Genomic DNA, 20,603 nt, shown 5'->3' with positions numbered 1-20,603 from the left:
AAGGAAGGAAGGAAGGAAGGAAGGAAGGAAGGAAGGAAGGAAGGAAGGAAGGAAGGAAGGAAAGGAGGAAGGGAGGGAGGGAGGGAGGAGGGAAAGGAGGAAGAGAAAGAATGACTAACAAATACAATGAATTATGGACACAAATACACAATGATTCTGAAAATAGATGACAGTATTTATAGATATTTACAGATCCTCTGTGGGACACAGAAATCTATAAAAATGGAAGGCAGCTCCTTGGAGGGAGTGCCTTATTTAGAATAATGGAATCCTGAGGCATGATGGGTTAATTGCTGAATCTCTCCACACGAAGGAACAGGAAACAAATTTAGGCCTGAAAGAGAAGACATGCAAAAGGAAGCAGGGGGCAGAAATGGGGTGGGAAAGAAATATATATGGCAATTTGCTTGGCAACCATTAATTGAGACAACTGGAGAGAAACAATTAAATGCTAAATCACCACAATGAGAACCTGCAATCTACAAGGTCTAAGTATGAATCACACAGCTATATAGCATATTCTGAAATGGGACGATGGAGCAGAAATATGCCCCTAAACAGATGGAACTACTGATTTAATTAGAGCCAGATCTGAAATAACAACCCTAATGTAAACTGCTACAGCTCCAACCTATTCACCATGATTGTTTTTTAGCCACAACTTATCAGCAACTATTTTTACTGAATAGGAATTTCCTTTTCAACTATGAGTGCTGTTGAAACATAATCCAACTTCAAATCCATAGGAGTATGGAAAGATACCATAAGAATAATAGTTAAGAATCATAATAACAGGGGCACCTGGGTGGCTGAGTTGGTTAAGTGTCTGACTTTGGCTCAGATCATGATCTCAGGGTCCTGGGATTGAGACCTATGTTGGGCTCCCTGCTCAGCAGGGAGTCTGCTTCTCCCTCCGACCCTCCCCTGCTCATGCTCTCTCTCTCTCAAATAAATAAATAAATAAAATCTCTTAAAAAACAGAATCATAATGACAGAAGAACTAGAACATCAAACAAATAATTGAAATATACCCATCTATGTGATTTCAAAGAATTAAAACAAAGAAATGGGGGGTTTTGTGGGGTTTGTCTTTTGAGGTAAGAGTTTATTTATTTATTTATTTTTAAAGATTTTATTTATTTATTTGAGAGAGAGCGAGTGAGAGAGAGAGCACAAGGAGGGGGAGCAGCACGCAGAGGGAGAAGCAGACTCTCTGCTGAACAGGAAGGCCGATGCGGGACTCGATCCCAGGACCCTGAGATCATGATCTGAGCCAAAGGCAGATGCTTAACTGACCGAGCCACCCAGGCATCCCTGAGGTAAGAGTTTAAAGAAAACATGCAAAAGAATAAAAAAGAGATAAGGCAGCAAAAAGAATGAAGGTGATCTGGCATTACAAGAAAGAAAGCCATGTGAGAAGCAGTATAAATTACATAAACACACGGGGAAACATTGTCAGGGACATAGAGAACAAGCTTGCAATCGTTGAGATCAATGAAATAGAAAAAACAATGAAAATCATAAGATAAATAAGACGCATCTAATGTGTGTGTTGGTGTATGTGTATGTGTGTGCATTTAATATTCATGAAAAAGAAGAAAACAAATTAAAGAAATTTGAAGATATACGAAGAGTAGCTTTCTCACAATAAAGACATGAATATATAGATTGAAAGGGCACCCTGTGTTTTAGGAAAAAAAAAAAAAACCAGAAGGATTAATGTGGAGATATATCTTGATAAATAGCCTGAACTTTCTAAATTAAACAGAAGTACAAGTTACCTAGAAAGTGGAAAATTCAGACTGACTCAGATTTCTATAAGCCCAGAATATTCCAGTGGATAGAATACAAAATCTTTTATACAGTCAACTTATCTTTGCCTACAAAAGAATGGTGATGAATCTTGAATGCACTTGCACATGGACCCAGGGATAAAGAGGCAAGGGAATTAAGGTTACAAAATAGAAGGCAAATCTTTAAACCAAGAAAATGTAGAAATGATTCAGCAAGTGAAAATCCAGAGGGGCCACAGAGTTTAGTAGAAAGCATAAGTCTGATGATTTCCTCATCTTTCTTATCAGAAAGCAGTGGATACAGATTTAACCATGAATAAATCAATAGGGAAAAAAATTATTTTCAGATAGCTTACTTTAATTGAGATGAAGTTCCTTTTGAAAAGCTAGAGTAGCAAATGCAAGTTTTTAAAGAGTATTTTAGTCACATGGAGTGACAGTTTTCTGCCATTTTTCTAAAATAACGAATTCTTTGAGAGACCTATCACTTTGTCATTTTTCTTCTAAATTTCTGCCTTTTGATATTAAATACATGATTCTTGTGAAAATTATTGTTGTATTAGAATTATATATTAAATAATATAATGACTTTTATTAAATTACAATTCCAGAATTATTTTTCTCATAAAAGTGGTTGTCTTACTAGAGAGAAATTTCTAATTTTTAAAATTTTGTATCAATTTCAAAATATTTTTGAACTACATGTGATCATTTTAGCAAAATATAAAATATTTTAAGCATATGGTTCTTATTAAAAAGAATATTTTATTTTTACACTAGTATTTTTAAAATAATGTAAATTAACTAGCAATTTTTTTTATTGTTTTATATTTTCATTGATGCTTCAACTTTAAAAAATTGCTTCCTACCAGTGGTAATGAGGGGTAAATTTTCAGACAGTAAGCAAGGACTTAACTATAGGACTGTTATTAAAATTAATGAGTGTCATTGTTAGAACATAGTAAATCTATACTATTAATGTTCTCTAATTGTTAATCATTATTAAGGTGTTAGAACATCATTATCATTACTTTTTTTCCTAAGTTTTATTTGAACATCATCAGCGTTAAAGAAAATCAAGGAAAGGTTAAGGTCTTACATTTCTGAGCTGGGGATCCAGGATTAATTAAATATTTCCACATTAGTAGTACATCTTCAGAATTTTGTGACCCTGGGAGTTGAAGGATAAATGGAGAGATTGAGAGCGATGTAGCTAGTAGAGGAAGCTACTTCCCTCCCTAACCTCTATTCCTGGAGGTTCTGTGATTTGTCTACATGTCAGCATTCCAAAGGACAAGAATTATCCGTTATTTTAATATATAGTTGTTGGCTGATCTCTAAAGAATTTTAATGTATTTTAATTCTAAGAATTGAAAATTTCCTCAAATAAATCCAGAACTCCTTGTGGGTACAAATTCTCAACTAAGTTGATCATATTGTTACAGGGCCAGTATTTATTTTATACACTGTGGCTTGGCAAATTTGTTTATCTTCATCCTTCATTTCTTTGGGTTATCATTTAATCCCCTTATGAAAGAGAACAAAGTACCACAAGTTTAGCTAACATGCCTACCTCCCTAAAGGTGATTTCAAGTGGGTACAGCTCTCTTCTTTTTCAAGATACTAATCCTTTTTTTATACAATGAATTATATAGTTGAAGTCCTTTTTCTATTGGTAATAAAAAGTATTTTTACCTTCCACATTTCATCTACAATGCCACTGAGTGGCTTTTAATGCTAATTTGGAATGGAGTATAATATTCTGAGAGGCAGGAAAATATCACTTTAAATCATGAAGAATTAGATTAGATATTTCATTTCACCATAAGTAAAGATGAATATTTTACTAAGATTAGAGAAGGAGAAAATGCATGACGCACAGAGAAGTTGTGTCCTTCTCTCTGCCTTTCTGTCATTCACCATTGTTGCCAGAAATCATTTCTTTGACATGCTAAGAGCAGTTGTGATTGAATTTAGGAGAAATATGGATGGTTGTTATCATTACTAAATGAAAAAGACTTTTTCTCCTTCGATTCAATAGAAAATATGTAAAGAAAAACAAACAAAATGCTTGTCACATTTTGTACCATCTACATAAGACAGATGATGGAATATTTCTCTAACTGATGGCTCAGTAAATCACCTCATTTTCATTGTATCCACAGTGTTGACCAACGTGCTGCCAGCCTGGCTTCCCACTTGTGATTTAAACACATGAGTCAGAATGACTTTGGAGGGTTGTGATACTCACAGATTTATGGGGCACTTGTATGTGGGATTCTCATCACTGTACAGCAACCCTGTCGTTTTTGTGACAGAGCCTGTTTGACTGGTTTTGGATTTATGATAGAAATAATTCAGAACAGAGTAATAATTTTCCCTTGGCAATTACACTACCATTTGGTACTTTGTCCCTAAGGGGAAAATGAATGCGCTGGGATCTATCCATGAGTTTAGTAGCTCGGTGTAAGGAACAAATCAAGGTCAGAATACAAATGCAGAATACGTGGTTGCCGAATTCTCATTCTGGTTCTCCAGCCCGAAAGCTCACCACATTTCTGTGGACTTTTACAGTTTATAAAAATCGCTTCCATTTCTTGTCTTCCAGCTTTCACAGTGACTCTGGGAAGTAAATACCATTTCTCTCATTTTGTAAAGAAGGAAACCAAGACCAGAAATGTTGCCTTCCTTGAGTTTGTTATTCAGCAAATATTTTTAATTTTTTTTTCAAGTAGTTCCATTCCCAACGTGGGGCTTGAACTCACGACCCTGAGATTGAGAGTCGCATGCTCTACAGACTGAGCCAGCCAGACACCGCTTCAGCAGATATTTTTAAACATAGACAATAAGAAGGCTTTCTGATGCACACTGGGGATACAAAGATATATAAGACTTAGTCCCTTCTTTGGTTTTTTAAAACTATTATGAATAATTTCAAATATACACAAAAGCCAGTAGAAAAGTGTATCCATCCGTTGCTCTGCATCAGCAATGGTTAACTCGTGGTCAGTCTTATTTCACCCACATCTCCATCCAACCTTTCATATCATTTTGAAGTGAATTCCAGACATTACATCATTTCATAAAATAATTTTCACTATATGTCTCTTTAAAAATGACATTATTAAACATGGTGACCTGAAATTAACATTTCCTCAACAATATCAAAATCCAGGAAGTGTTTAAATTTCCAATGGTCTCATAAGTGCCATATTTTTTTTTTAACACTTTGAATTAGGAGTCAAATGATATTACTGCTCTGTGATTAGTTGATACATCTTTTCACTCTCTTTTAAACTATTGATTTTCCCCTCCGCCTTCAAAACAAAAGTTCTTTCCAATAGTGAGTTTGTTTGTTCTACATAATTCCCACTGTCTAGATTTTGCTGACTGCCTCCTCACTGTGTACTTTTCTATGTTCTTCTATCCTCTCTATTGCCTGTAAATTGGTAATCAAATCCAGGGCCTTGATCCATTACAGGTTCACCTTTTTAGCAAGTTTGCTTCACAGTTGACTCTCTATGAATGCATAAAAGAAATAGTCATCTTTTTATGACATTTGCAGCTATTACTGTTCAATGCCTAAATCTGTTGATTTACTAAGGTTGCAAAATGGTGATTCACTGGTTTTTCTTCCATTCATAAACAAAATAGTTCTCTCAAGAGAAACTTGCTTTCACTTACTATTTGGTGACCCAGTGATACAGTTTTTAAAGAAAGGCAGGGTAAATGCCTGAATGTTTCCCTGTACTTTTCAGTTTCAAAAATGAGCCAGTTCTCTAGCATGCTCCATAGTGACCAATTATTTTGTTTTGTTTCATTTTTAGTTAAGTACCATTTTGTCCTATGGATTTGAGTATATTTAATAAGTTTAATTCCACTGTAGTTTTTCTTTTTAATGATACTCAAGGTGTTCTAACTTCAAGTTGATTGCAGAGCCCAGGTGTAATGGGTTGCTGTCACTTTATACTTGTTAGATTCCCTTTATCACTTTCGGTGGCTCTTCTAAAACTTTCCCACCTGAGTCATTATTCTCTTCTGCATGGCTAGATTATACTCTCAAAAGTGTTTTTCTTTTCTTTTTTTAAAGGCATCCATTTGGGACTGAATCTTCCTGCTTAATTATTTACCTTTGTGTCAGTCTAAAATTCAGACCTTAGCTGTATGTTTAGAAAATTATGTACAGAATTATAATGGCTGCATATATGTAATGATACCTCTGTGAATAGACTGGGAGTGGGATTGGCTTGGTTTTGTAAGTTCTCGTTGAGGTTTTTAATTGAAGCCCACTATCCAGGCCCAAGTGTCTGTCCTACAATTATGTCCAGAGAGCAATTTCCCCCACCCTCCATATGCCAGTATTCAACTCTTCATTCTTTTTTTTTTTTTTTTAAGATTTTATTTATTTATTTGACAGAGAGAGACACAGCGAGAGAGGGAACACACAGTAGGGGGAGTGGGAGAGGGAGAAGCAGGCCTCCCGCCGAGCAGGGAGCCCGATGCGGGGCTCGATCCCAGGACCCTGGGACCACGACCCGAGCCGAAGGCAGACGCATTCTTTCCTTCTTAGTCTGTGTGTAGGACCCTTACACCACTTTCCATAGCCTCAACTCCTCCTTTCTTGTAAGACTTTGAGATGCAAAATATGTTCTGTAGTTTGAAATATTTCCTCTTACTTAAATTAAAGATCCTAATTGTATATGATGACCCCTCCCTTTCTTTTGTAGACCACATCCCAGTACTCTTGTTTTGCCTGCATCAGCAATATCTCTGAAAGCAGCGTGTTGCAGTGCATGCTCCTTGTGGTAGATATATTGCCACTAACTGGTGTCAGGCTTTCCAGGCCAGAGTCTGGGCTGAGAGTGTCCTTGTCTTATGGAGATTAGACCAGGTACCGAAGGAACCCAGGGAATCAGGGGGCAGTGGTGCGTAAAGTGGTTTTGCCAGAAGTGGCCCCAAATGACCAAAGTCTAAAAGCTATATCAACAATAAGTCCACTAAACCGTCCATTTCAAAGTCATAGCCATGGACCATACTACTCTCTCCTTCCCCATAGGTTCTGATACCTTATGTTTCCTTCATAAGGCCTCCAAAGATTACTCCCACTAGATTTCCTCTATATTCTTCTTCTCATTTTTTTCCTTTTACTAGAAGATGGGAGAGGGAATGCAAAATGACTTGCCAGGCCTTTTTGGTATAGTGATAAGAATATTGGTGCAGGAAAACTGAGTTCAAATACCAGCACCACCATTTATTTGCAATATGATACTGGAGAGGTGAGATAGCATTTTGAGCCTCAGTTTTGATCGGTAAAATGGGGCTAGTGATATTGCTAAGTTCAGAAGATTGTAATGAGGATTTAATAACATAATGCATATATAGCACTTGGCACAGGGTCTGGGATACCAGGGAGCACTAAATCAGTGTTGGTTACCACGGTGACTGCCTACGCTTTTCCTTTTACCTAAACTAACTGCTGATTGATGAAGCCTGAGAACGTGAACTTAGATTTGCCAAGAATCACAATGTGTTATAACTTTTAGCATGATAGTTCCAATTTGGGTGTTCCATCCAAAGAAAATCATTCAGAGTATATAAAAGCATTGTGCACAAAGATGTTCATAGCTCTGTTACTTATGTATACCCCAAGTACTCAACAATAGTGAACTTCATTTATCTTTTCAACAGAATGTTGCTAGAACTAATCCAAAGGTAATTATGAGGAATTCCTAATAATATGGAAAATTATTATAAAATACGTAAACTTTTATGTATAGTATAATAAAATCTATACAAAAAGCAAAACTTGTGATACAATATCAGATAAGAGGATATATAACCAGGTATTTTTTTAAATGTTTTTATTTATTTAAGTAATCTCTGCACCCAATGTGGTGCTCACACTCACAACCCCAAGATCAAGAGTCACATGCTCTTCTGACTAAGACAGCCAGGCACCCCTAGTTCTTTTTAAGTGGTTTGGCTTCAGTACTATGTTTCTTTTTTCTAGTTTCCTATTATTCACACATTTCCCTAAGAAGCAGCCAAATAGGAATTTAGAAACTCCATTGATTTATGGGCTTTTAGATTAATGATTTGATATCCTCATGTCAGTAACATCTTGTTGGATATTTAAATTCTTTTTACTCCTATGTGCCTATGTAGAACATTGAAAAGTTTCACTGCCCAGTGGCAGAATTCCATACCAAATTTAAGCGTTTTATTTTCTGTGGAAATCATACACTATGTGGATTATTTTCCTCATGGTCTTTCAGGCTGTTTTCACTATTTAAATTCTGGAATAATTCTGCTAATTAACCCAGAGAGGAATGTGCATCTTCCTATATATAAAGTATATATTTTAAAATGTGTTCATTGCCTAAACAATTTTGCAGTCCCATACCATCAGATGCTGTTTTTGTTTGTTTTTGTTTTTGTTTTTGTTTTAGCAATTGAGTAACAATAAATAATGCATGGATAAGCTTTTGCAATATTTTTTCTTCCTAATACCTGCATAAGAGAGTGTTTCTAAAACAAGTCTCATGTGAAGCCTACCTCAAAAAATCATTGTTTTCATGTCAGTAACTTCACTCACTAGGTATGTTTTTCTCATAAGCATAGTCTGTATAGTGAGAGAGGGAGAGGGCCAGCTAGGAGATCATCTGGGAGGACCACATGGCATATTCGGGTTTCCTCTCTACAGCAGCTAGAGTCACCCTTTCAGGGTATAAATCAGATCAAACACTTGCAGTGGCTTTCTATCACCCACAGAAAAACAAGCTGAAGCCCTTATTTAAGGGCTTTCATGATCTAGCACCACCAACCTATGCAACCTCCTTGTACCTAGCCTACTCTTCTGTGGCTCACTCCACGCCAGTCATGAAAACCCCTTTTTGATTCTGCCCAATGTCCCCAATTTATCCCTGGCTTAGGACTTTTGACCTTGCTGTTTCCCAGGAGGCCCGAATTCCTCTCCCACCGGATTTGCTCAGTCTGGTTTCTCATGTCATGCAGGCAGGTGTCCTCACTGACGTCTGGTCTAAGCCTCCTCTTTAAATCATTCCCCATAATCCTCTGGTCCCTACTATCGCTCACTTGCCCTACCGAGCACCTGGGCTTTGATGATGTATTTCCTCATGTACTAGACTTAACATGATGAGTGCTATGATAGTGACGTGTAAACAGATGTTAAAGGAAAGGAGACAGAAAGCATTTAACTCTAGTTCAAAGAGGTATTTAGGGAGGCAGTCTCACGTGGTAGAATCAGTGAGAGCTTTCTTGTCAGTCGTGGTTTTCAATTCCAGCTCTGTCACTTATTAGCCAAGTCAGCTTGGCAAGTTGAGTATCTTCTTTAAACTGCAGCTTCTTTATCTAAAAAAAGGTGTGGGGGGGTGCATAATAGCACTGATTCTGAAGTTTTTAAGGATAGTAAACTAAAACAAACTTAGACCATCTTTCCAAAACACCATACCATATGGTAAATCCTCAATATACGATAGCTTAAAATAAGTTGATAGATTTCTTTTAAAAAATAGTTAACTTCACGGTATGTGCTATGGTGAGCGCTGTGAATTGTGTAAGACTGTTGAATCACAGACCTGTACCTCTGAAACAAATAATACATTATATGTTAAAAAAAAAAAAAAAGAAGAAAAAGAAGAAGATAGCAGGAGGGGAAGAATGAAGGGGGGGAAATCGGAGGGGGAGACGAACCATGAGAGACTATGGACTCTGAGACACAAACTGAGGGTTCTAGAGGGGAGGGGAGTGGGGGGATGGGTTAGCCGGGTGATGGGTATTAAAGAGGGCATGTTCTGCATGGAGCACTGGGTGTTATACGCAAACAATGAATCATGGAACACTGTGTCAAAAACTAATGATGTAATGTATGGTGATTAACATAACATAATAAAAAAAATAGTTAACTTCAGACATAAAGCTAAGGATGTTTTCCTTTTCAGGTGAATAGCTAACATCTGTTAACTCTTCCAATTAATAACCAAACATTGACTCTGCTTTTTAGCCTTACTGAGTATCCAGAGGATCCCTGTATTTAGATGATGGCTGATTTCTTGAGAAATTATACTTGGAAATAAAGAAGCAAGTGTGTGTATAGAGAAGAAAGGCTGGTTGTGGTGGTGGTAGGGGACTGCACAAGTTGCAAAAAACTGTTTCTGGATGTTTTATTTTTAACCTTCAAATCTTTATTGAAGAAGAGACCCTAGAGATCACGTAGTTCATCCTTGTCCATTTACTGACTAGGAAAAAGATTTCCAAGCCCACCATCAATTTACTTAAGTACATGGTATAAAATAATGCTGTTGCTTCAAGGAGAGTAGGAAAGTAATCAGAAAAAAAAAAAAAAAAGAACGTAGATGTTTATACAATGCTTCTGCTTTCTCCCTGGCTATAAAGCTATTTCATTTGGATATAGACTAGCTTATTCAAAGCTCCTTAGCTAGATAGCAATGGCCTTCTTATCTTCTATCATGTATACCGTTAATAAACAAGATGACTAAAAATACTATAAATATCACTCTAATGGACTTTTCCCATCCTGCTGGTATCTATTAACCCTAGAAAATGCTTAATTTAAAAAATACATATGTGTATATTAAAGTTTTAATATGCTTGTAAAGTGCTCCTATTTTTAAGAACAATGACATTATTGCCATAACTTAATTTAGTGTAAAAATATATTTATTGAGTACCTATTTTATACTAGATTCTGCATTAGGCTATGGGGATACAAAGATAGGCAAAGCATGCTTCATTTCCTTAAAGAGCTAAGTCCAGTGAGTGAAAAAGATCATATTATATAAAATTATGATTAATATCATGATAATTATTACAAAGATTACTGTTATCAAGGTGTTCTGTGAGCCCAGAAAAGAAGTGCCTAAGTCAGTTTGGAAGAAGGCTTCCTGGAAGAGAAGGAACAGGAGAAGGAGGGGCTATGAGAACTCTTTATTGTGCAAATTTTTGTGGTTCTAATTTCACGGGGCTACAAATAAGTAATTTTGTTTCCATCTCTGCGGACAACATTTCTCCAATACCTGAATCATAGCTTTAGTTTTTCTATGACCTGACCAAATAGACTGTTGACAGAGATACCTTCCCTGTGTATTTCCCTTTTTAGTCTATGGTACTCTGAGGACTACTGGAGATTCTGGTCTCCACCATAGGATCTTCCCACAAAGAACACATAAAAGTCTTTAACGATGAATAACAAAAGATAATAGATAAAATAGTAAACTTTTAAATTAAGCATGTTAGCAATTGCTTTAAAAATCTGTACCCTAAAGGAGAGATATAATGTCTCCTGGACATATTGTGAAATATGTAGTAGGTGATTTATTGGTTTTAAATGAATATTCCATTAGTGAAACCTGGAGTATGATGCTCTGAAGAGTCTGATTGTGCTTTTTATTTTTTTCCGAGTTTCAAGCACCCAGAAGCCAAATGCTTTTCAAGGAAATTCACATAAAATAGGTTATTTGTGTGCAAGCCACCCATCTCAGTAGATTCGAGAGTTAACATTCACAGAATTCAGAGCAGTTTTTAAATAGTAGTTTTGGATCTTAGGTGAGAACAAAGCCAGCTAAGATCAGTGCATTTCAATATCAGCTAATATTGTGTGGTTTTAATCTTCTTTTAAAAAATACTCTCTTGTATGCCTGAAGATATATTTCATTGCAAGCTCCAGTAAATTGAAGGAGACGAGGGTATGTGTGTGTTTAGGGAGGGGGAGTGGTGCCAATGGGCAATCTTTTATCTATTTCTTTAACTTTCCTCATTTGTTTCATTTCCCCATTATCTTTTCTTTGATTCCTAAATTATTTTTTTTTAAAAAAAGATTTATTTATTTATTTATTTTAGAGAGAGAGAGAGTGTGTGCAAATGGGGGGAGGGGCAGAGACAGAGGGGGAGAGAGACTCTCAAGCAGACTCCCCGCTGAGTGGGGAGCCCAATGCAGGGCTTCATCCCATGACCCAGGAGATCATGACCTGAACTGAAATCACGAGTCGGACGCTTAACTGACTGAGTCTCCCAGGTGTCCCCCCTAAATTATTTCTTATGCCAACCTATACCCCATTAGTACAGAAGATAGATATCATCTACAACCTCTTTCTAAAATATTAATAAAACACACTTAGCTGTACATGAAATATTATTTAAATTTGCTATTTTTCCCCCTATTTCGTTAGCAACATTTCTCTGTGATGATGTAAATCTAGGGCAACTGCATTTGGGCATCGGGACCCTAAATGTGCTCCCTACTGGGCTGATTACTTGGAGCTAATGTAGTGTTCCATTATTGGATTCCACACACTTCCCCCATATTGATTGCATTATCAGTAGTAGTAATCACAGATATCATTACCAGCCAATTACACAAACACATATCTAAAGTAGGTAACTTATTCACCAACATTATCTCTTACAAGTCTTAATTTTGTAATGAAGCTGATCATCTTGTCCAATTGAGAGTAGCTACATATTTTGATCTAGTAGGCTAAATGTGAGTGTATTGAATTATGTAGTAGGTAATTACTTACATATGTTTGTAACAACACAAATGAGAGCAATTTGAATGTAATCTGTTTCTTATTCTATTTGAGGGCTGCATTAGAGAAGGTTAACTGCTTTAAAAAATAGACCCAAGCATGTATTTGGATCAAACACGATAGAAGTGTTTTTCCTGCTTACGTAACAGAACTGGTGTGAGAACTAGTACATGGGCGTGCAGTCATCCAGAGACCCAGGTGGGTTTCTGACATATTCAGTACAGAGTTCCAAGGTCACCCTGAAAGATTCACTTCAGGGAAAAAGAATTTTGGGGAGCTAATGGGAGAGGTCTATGGGCTAACCCTGGCAGTAATGAGCATTCATGCGTTATTGACTAGTCACATGACCACACCTAACGACCAAAAAAGTGGGAATTATAATCTCTCCTAGGAAGTAGAGGAAAGCATGGATTTTTGGTGAGCAGTTAGCAATTTTTACCATAAGTACTCAAAGCAGAACTTGCTCTCTTTCCCTATTTAATGAATACTTTCCTTGGCTTGTCATTATTTGGAACTTCTGTCAGCTTTTCTTTTTTTTCTTTTCTTTCTTTTTTAACGATTTTATTTATTTATTTGACAGAAAGAGAGAGAGCACAAGCAGGGGGAGCTGCAGGCAGGGGGAGAAGCAGGGAGCCTGATGTGGGACTCTATCCCAGGACCCTGGGATCATGACCTGAGCCAAAGGCAGATGCTTAACTGACTGAGCCACCCAGGCATCCCTGCTTTTATTTTCTTTACATTCTGTCAGATATCTTCTAAAACCTATATCCAAACCCTGCCTCTGAGATTTACACATATTAAACAACTGAAGAACGGGGAATAAAAAGATTACAAAGTATTTTTTCAAATTTTTAAACAAATAAAGTATGACCATATTATTGTAATATTTGTTGCAGTTGAAATTGTAGACAAGTAGGTTAGGATAAAAAGTTTTGGGGGCTAAGAAAGAGGTCTTCTTTTTCAACCCTCTTATTTCATAGATAAGGAACGTGAGGCTTGGCAAGATGAATTTGTTTAATTCTATGGGAAGTATTAGTAGATCCCAACTCTTTCTCAAATCCAAGTCTCTTCCATAACATGATTAGTCATCTTCTGTCGTCACATTTCCTACAAAGCATAAATCATTGAATAATGTCCATCTATTTACAGGAAAGAAGCAAAGCACAATACATTGTAACTGATGTAAGGCTAGTATGTTTAAATCTGCAATAAAATAGATCCCATACCTTTCTAGATTTTCCAAACTTACTTGAAGACCCATAATAAGTTAGCTACTCACTCAAGGGTTTTTTTGTTGTTTTTTTCACTGCATCATTTTTCTTATTTCTTCAACAAAAGAATAATGGCTTCTAGATAAATCTTCTATAACTCTAAAATTATATAATCCATGGCATGTAGAGGAGAAATTTATGATCACCATTCCAATTAGTATTTAGAATTAAAAGTTCAGGGGAAACAAATGACAAAATCTGAAATATTGAAAGGTATGTTTCTTTTAGGAGGGAAAGCCAAATCATTATTTTTATTAAAAAATTATATTGCCCCGTGCCTGTGTGGCTCAGTCAGTTAAGTGTCTGCTTTAGGCTCAGGTCATGATCTCAGGGTCCTGGGATTGAGCTCCTGTTGGGGCTCCCTGCTCAATGGGGAGTCTGCTTCTCTGTCTCCCTCTGCTCTCCCCTTGTGCCCTGCATGCTCTCTCTCTCACTCAAATAAATAAAATCTTTAAAAAAAAAAGTTTGCTATCCACTAAAAAGGCAATATAATATTTTTTAAAATATTTATTTGTTAGAGAGAGAGAGTGCATGTGTGAGGTGGGGGGTCAGAAGGAGAGGGACAAGCGGACTTCTCGCTGAGCTGGGAGCCCGATTGGGGATGGGGGGAGCCAGGATCACAACCTGAGCCAAAGGTAGACACTTAACCCACTGAGCCACCCAAGCACCCCAGTGGGTAGCAAACTCTTAAAAGTAATTGTAACTGTGTTATTGAGATGCTATGCTACCCTAGCCACAAAGATAAAATTCCTTATTTAATTGTCATTGCCATAGCCTAATATCATACTTTTTCTGCAAGGATGTTTAAAATGGCAATGGTACAGGAAAAGTGGCACAAGTCTAGGTGTAGTCTAAATCATACAAGCTTTAGGAAATTTTGAAATTATGTGGAAATTTGGGGTGATTCTCGTCATTCGTATTTATAGCAGGCATTAACTGTGACCGATAGTTGATCTTACACCATGAGTGAACCAAAATCGGTAGAGTGACACACATCTTTTTTTTTTAATTTAAAGAAAACTCAAACATAATCTTCAGAATTGATTTTTCTTATGAACATCTAAACATGGCTGCAAGTTTACCGTAGAGTAATTTTTGCTTGTCACAGTGAGGAAGAATTAGATAATCTGGCAAACTTATTTTAGGTGAAAATGAGACAAGGCTTTGTTTGCTCCCTGCCTGTCCACCAAGCACAAATTAAAAGGCCCGTCTAATTTTGTGATGTTACAAAAGAACAACAGTGTGAAAGGTAGATAAAGGAGATACGCAGGCTTTGGTTGCTTTCATATTTAGCTGGTCCCCGCATTAGAAGTCTGCATGCAGTTGATTATTCATGTAAAAAAAAAAATCCAGCAAAACACATAGTGTCACGATGTGTATGCATCAGGGACATCGAGGCTAAGACAGACCATCTTTTAATGTACTGTGGATTGTCATTTATATTGCTTTGATTTGCAAGGATTTTATATGCAGTCTCCTGGAGAGTAGAGATAGATACTACTTTTTGGATCCGTTTTTGGATATACCCTCTTTAAATATGGGCAACATGTGTTCAGATCATTTTAAAAAGCTACAGTTTCATATTCTCCAAAGAATCTGACATTGGTCCCCAAGGTGACACAGCATCTATTTTGAAAGAAAAATAATAAATGGGAAGAGCCTGTTCTTTCAACTTTTTGGGAATTTGGAGTCTATTAAAATCTAACTGAGATTTTCATAGGTGTTATGGAAACCATTTCTTTTGAAAAATGTTCAAATTGTAATATGACATAGATACAGTCAAAACCTGTAAGTTGCCTCTTGAGTTTGATTGTTCTTTTGAAAACAATCTGCATTAAATATTATTACACAGAACTACACAAAGAGCAAAGAGAATGCATTGAGAAACTGAAACTTTTAGTAATCAATTATTTTCAATTACATGTGACTTCGGAAGAGTTTCTGTGAAGGAAAATACTTAGAGTTGATTTTATTCAAATTCGGGAATTCTTTCCTTTTAAAAAATATGCATTCTGATATTTTTGTGTATGTAAATTTTTAACTCTCTAACTCTGTATATATTAAGGCACATGGCATCCTAAGTAGGACTATATTTAAAAAGTGAGTAATTTTATTTTTATAGCACTGAGTATGGCTTCTTTATACTGTGATGAATCTTGCTTTCTGCCTTTTATTTGCATAAGTAAAATGTTCATTTTTGCATCATCATGTATATTTTCTGCATATAATTAACATTAACTTTTTTGACTGTGCAGAGCCGGCTATTTGCCTCAGCATATTCCCCTGGAGATTATCAGATACCTGTCTGAGGAGAAGGATTTTCTTCCTTGGCATGCTGCCAGCCGAGCTCTTTATCCCCTTGATAAATTACTGGATCGCATGGAGAAATACAATGTCTTCAATGTAAAAAGACATATTTTCTTCTTTCTTATTTTCAGTTGATGAACTGTTTTCTCATTATCCACTTTATGCAACTGATCCTGGGTTGTTTGTGTTTCTTCTTCTAATTTGTATTATCCTTTTTGTCCTGATTTTCTGTGCAACACTGATGACAATTACTTGAAGAAGAAATGTAATACGAGCTACTTTGTATTCGGGCCTAAAAGTGTCAATTAAGCTTAAATGCCTCAGAATTTAAGAACAAATATACATGGCAAATCCTTAAAGTTCAAACTTACTTTCCAAGTGTTAAAGGGCTCTGTGTTCACAAAGGACTTAACCTGGGTAGAGGGATCCCAAAGATCTTAACAGAATATAGACAGTTTCAGTAAAGATTCTTAGTCATTATTTTTATCCAAAAGGGCATAGTGAATTCATTTCACTTCCTTAATTAACAGGGATAAGATCAACATTGAGGTGAGAGCCCATTCATAATTGGGTCCAAGGGGATACAGGAGAGCAAACAATAGACAATCCAAATAGACCCAAAGACATAGAAGGCAAAGACATATGACAAACATTCCAAAATGTTACCTGACCAGATTTCCTAAGCTGAAGTCTGGTAAGCCAGCGCTGCACAGTGGACACCACCTAATCTAATTTAATAACCATTTTGAATAAGATTAGGATTAAGTATGGCTAAGGAGCTTTTGATCCCTAAATTTCCTATCGCCAGTGACGCTGGGTCTCTGTGCCTTCTGTCCCACCTTTGAGCCCTGTTTGGTTCCTTTCAGTTATCTTAGGAGTCTGCCCTGTGTTTTATAAAATCATCCTATGTCTTATGGCACACTGGCTCTGCTAATTAACCTCCACTAATTACTCGAGACTGGATTGCCATGGCATGAAATCTGTTTCTTAGCCGCCTCTACATTGTCTGATGGCCATCGGAGTTGCTTCTTGTTTCCTTATTCCAAGTCAGCATGCAAACACCTCTGTTTTGATATTTTTTTTAATTGGAATAATCCTGGCTTGACTGTTCATTGTCATTAGCTTGGTCTAATCCCTGACAACAGACATGCAAAAAAATGGATCATTACAGTTCAGGTGTAACTTTTCTCTCTAGAGAAAGACTTATCCCACTTCTCTTTTCTCCTTAACAGAGACACTGCAATGTTAAACTTCTGTAAAAGTAAAATACATTTTTATATATATTTGTACTTTGGAACAGTATTTTGTGTCAGACACCTCGATTTCAGTAAAAGTTAAGAATTGCTTTTACTGTAATTTCAGTGCTTTCATTCCTTTGACAAAATTCAAGGACCATGTTAAAGTGAGGAAAGCATATTTTACATTGCTGCTAATATTTAAATATATCATTAGCTCAATGGATTGTTGACTTTGAAATGCCATATTTTTTACTGAAGAGTGTTCTGTGTGTGTCAGATTCAACAATGCTAGGCTAGTGGCTGGGCTTACATAACAGTTTTGCTCTAAATGTGCTCTATTGATGTGAAATGCATGAATGTTAGGTGCTTATTTTCCATAAGCTATATCTACATACATTTGTATATTTGTGTGCATGGCTGTCATTGTCACTATTCCTCAGTGTCCTTGTTTTGCTACAAAAATTGTCATCTAAAATAGTGAATAGTGCAAATTACTTAATCATTCAATAGGAAGTAAAGAGTAGACTTCCCCCATTGCAATTTTATTTTATCCTTATTTTCTATATTTGAAACACTGAGCTGGATAAAATTAGCGGATTTACCATGCCCATAATTTTACTGATATTTTAAAGTAGGTGCATTTCAAAAATATTTTAATCGTATTATGTAATTGTAATGATCAGCGTGGAGAGGTTTGAAACTGACATCTTTATTTCTTCTAACCCCCATTTAGGAATATATTTTAAAGCAAGTTGCAGCTACGTACATCAAGCTTGGATGGCCAAAAAACAATTTTAATGGATCTCTTGTTCAAGCCTCCTACCAACATGAGTACTGTTTTATTTTCTTATTTGCTTCTTTTCCCCCAGAGCTGTACAATAACATACGAGTAGTACCATTGAGACTTTGGCAGCATGAGATGATCTTTCTTTCATTCTGCATCTTTCATTTCCCTTTGCTGGGAGGCCTGCTGATGGGTAGAACAGTTTCCACTACCTGGTACTGAGAACAAAAGCATATCCTTGCCACGTTTCAGTGTAAGATCTGCCGTTATTGGTAAAGGGGAGATTTGAACCCAGCCCCCTGACCCCCCCAACTGTATTACTGTTTCCAGAGAAGACTTGTAGTATGCTGAGCTTCTCCTCTGCCTAACCATCTCCTCCTCAGCAAAATAGGATTTCTGTATCGGGAAATCATTTTTGTGCTGATTATTTATTTATCTACTGCTTATGTAATGAATGACCCCTCCTCCCCAGATATTAACACTGCTTCTTCACTGTTTTTCCCTTGGATGGTACCTAGAGAACTCCGGAGAGAAGTCATAATGCTGGCATGCAGTTTTGGCAACAAGCACTGTCACCAACAAGCATCGACACTTATTTCAGATTGGATTTCCAGCAACAGGAACAGGTAAATGGAACCAAATCCTGTATTTCTGATATGATTTCATACTGCTTTCAGATTCTCGGTGGATGCATTGCATTTATCAATTGGAGGAAAACAAGACAAGAAAAAAACACCGCAAAACTGTGTTTTGGGTTCATCGCTTATGAGGCAACAGCAGAAAAGCCACAATACACTTAACCTCTGGAGCGTGCTGTGGAGTTTTAAACTATCTTAACCTAGGCCCTTATTCTTCATAAGGTGTCAGCTTATTTTGAATTTGGATGGCTTTGCTATTCCGCAAGAATAAAATAATTTTATGTAGGCCTAAGGTTCTTTATAAAGGTTGTGGTATTCATAAAACAACGGCAAGCATATGGTATAAGTAAAGTAGTGTAACATATGTTAATATTAAAAACCAAAACCCATAAAGGTTATAGAAAAAATCTACTCTTTTAGTGACCCTTCACAGAGACCTTAAACTTGTATCTTATCTTGGAATTTCACAACACAGGATTTTAATACATAATGTGATGTTAAAATCATTTAATAGAATTACTTTTGATAAAAATATACTAAATGTCACTTATTAATGTTAATGAAAAGAATATTAAACATAAAAAATTGAAGATCATGATCTTTTCACCTAGTTTTTTAAACCTTTTTAGTATCTTTATATTTCCAAGGACCTTTATGTTCCATTTCTTATTACACTTTGGGCAATTTATAATCACTCCTCCCCAGTCTTTGGCCCCTGTGTTAAGGAGGGTCCGATGAGAAAGGTGAGGAGCTGGAGGACAGGTTACTCAGATGATGCTCTTTTGCATGCCACCATGTGCTTGTCCCGGGCTCAGTGGCTGGGATGACTCCCTGAGAACAGAGAAAGGGACTTGTTCTAGGTGAATGTAGAGAACCACCAGAGTGTAACCTACTTAAGGAACAAATTGATTTTTGTCTTGTCAAAAGTTACTTGGGTTTAAATGTAGTGTCTAACCAACTCCAGAGCAAAGCACAGCTATCCTGCTTTACAAATCTGTGAGAGAAATCTTTCACTGCATTACTAAGTCATTTGTCACCTTCTTTACCATTGTCTTGTTTACTCTTTAAGTTAACTGTTTCTGGTCTTATCCTGAGCTAAGAAGGAAAATATTTTACCACTATCGTCTCTCAGTTGATCCATCATGTACTCAAAGACAGTGATTAAATCTGTCACCAGTCTTCCCTAGAACTACAGCATTCTCCTTTATTAACTTTTACTAATGATTATCCTTTTTGCTAAGTCTTCTGGAAACTATTAAATTAAGCTCGGGAAATGTTATAACAAAAACTTTTCCTTTATTCCTACAGCCTTCTTCAATTCTACCACATGTACTTAGGTGATGAACACATAAAAATGTATCCAAAATCAATACATCCAAAATTGTATTAGGATACATAATCATAAATACATATGAGAAAAAAAGGTAAAATATACTATTTAAAGATCATGGTCTCTGCCATTTTGTTTTTTATTTGATTAGTCTTTGTTTGTTTCATTTTGCTACAGACACATGCATTTTCTCAGACCTGACAGCTGCTTTTTAACCCATAAAAGTACAGCTATTGGGAAAATGCTATTTTTTAAATAATTCATTTATTTAACAAAATTTCACTGAGCAATTCTCAATACCAACTGGTGGCCAGAAAGCAAAGAGAAGAGGGAGAGCTCAAAATCAGTAGAGAGTACATCTCTATAAACAAATAGTTGTTCTTTGAAGCAAGAGCTAAGCACATGACAGTGTGAACAAGAAGGGAGGGACCACTGCTTTGGAGGAATCACATTCACCCTCATGAGGATGAGCAGGATCCTGTTGGATACAAAGGACAGGTGGGAGGCAGGGGCAGGTGAACCTAAGAGGGTTGGGGAGCGGATGGGGATTCCAAGCAGAAGGAAGGCACATGGATTAGTGTTTCATTTAACGAGTGTAGTAAATTTCGATTTGTAAATTTGAACAATCCATCACTTCCAAAATTCCCTTATACATGAAAGTTTATGTATGAGGT

At 36.5% G+C, this 20,603-nt stretch overlaps 1 protein-coding gene across 1 annotated transcript in view; it reads left to right on the top strand.

Moving 5' to 3' along the window:
* Nucleotides 1-20,603, top strand: part of TRHDE (thyrotropin releasing hormone degrading enzyme) — a 363,215-nt gene that overhangs the window by 313,705 nt on the left and 28,907 nt on the right. Inside the window, exons 13-15 of the mRNA XM_035002118.1 lie at nt 15,888-16,035; nt 17,911-18,008; nt 18,480-18,587. Of these exons, the coding sequence (XP_034858009.1) occupies nt 15,888-16,035; nt 17,911-18,008; nt 18,480-18,587 (354 nt within the window). The remainder of the gene's footprint in view (nt 1-15,887; nt 16,036-17,910; nt 18,009-18,479; nt 18,588-20,603) is intronic.

Source organism: Mirounga leonina, unplaced genomic scaffold, assembly GCF_011800145.1.
Source record: "Mirounga leonina isolate KUSES-001 unplaced genomic scaffold, KU_Mleo_1.0 Mir_126, whole genome shotgun sequence".
Taxonomy (NCBI): domain Eukaryota; kingdom Metazoa; phylum Chordata; class Mammalia; order Carnivora; family Phocidae; genus Mirounga; species Mirounga leonina.
Note: the sequence above shows the minus strand (reverse complement) of the source record. Positions and strands in the feature narration are given on the sequence as shown.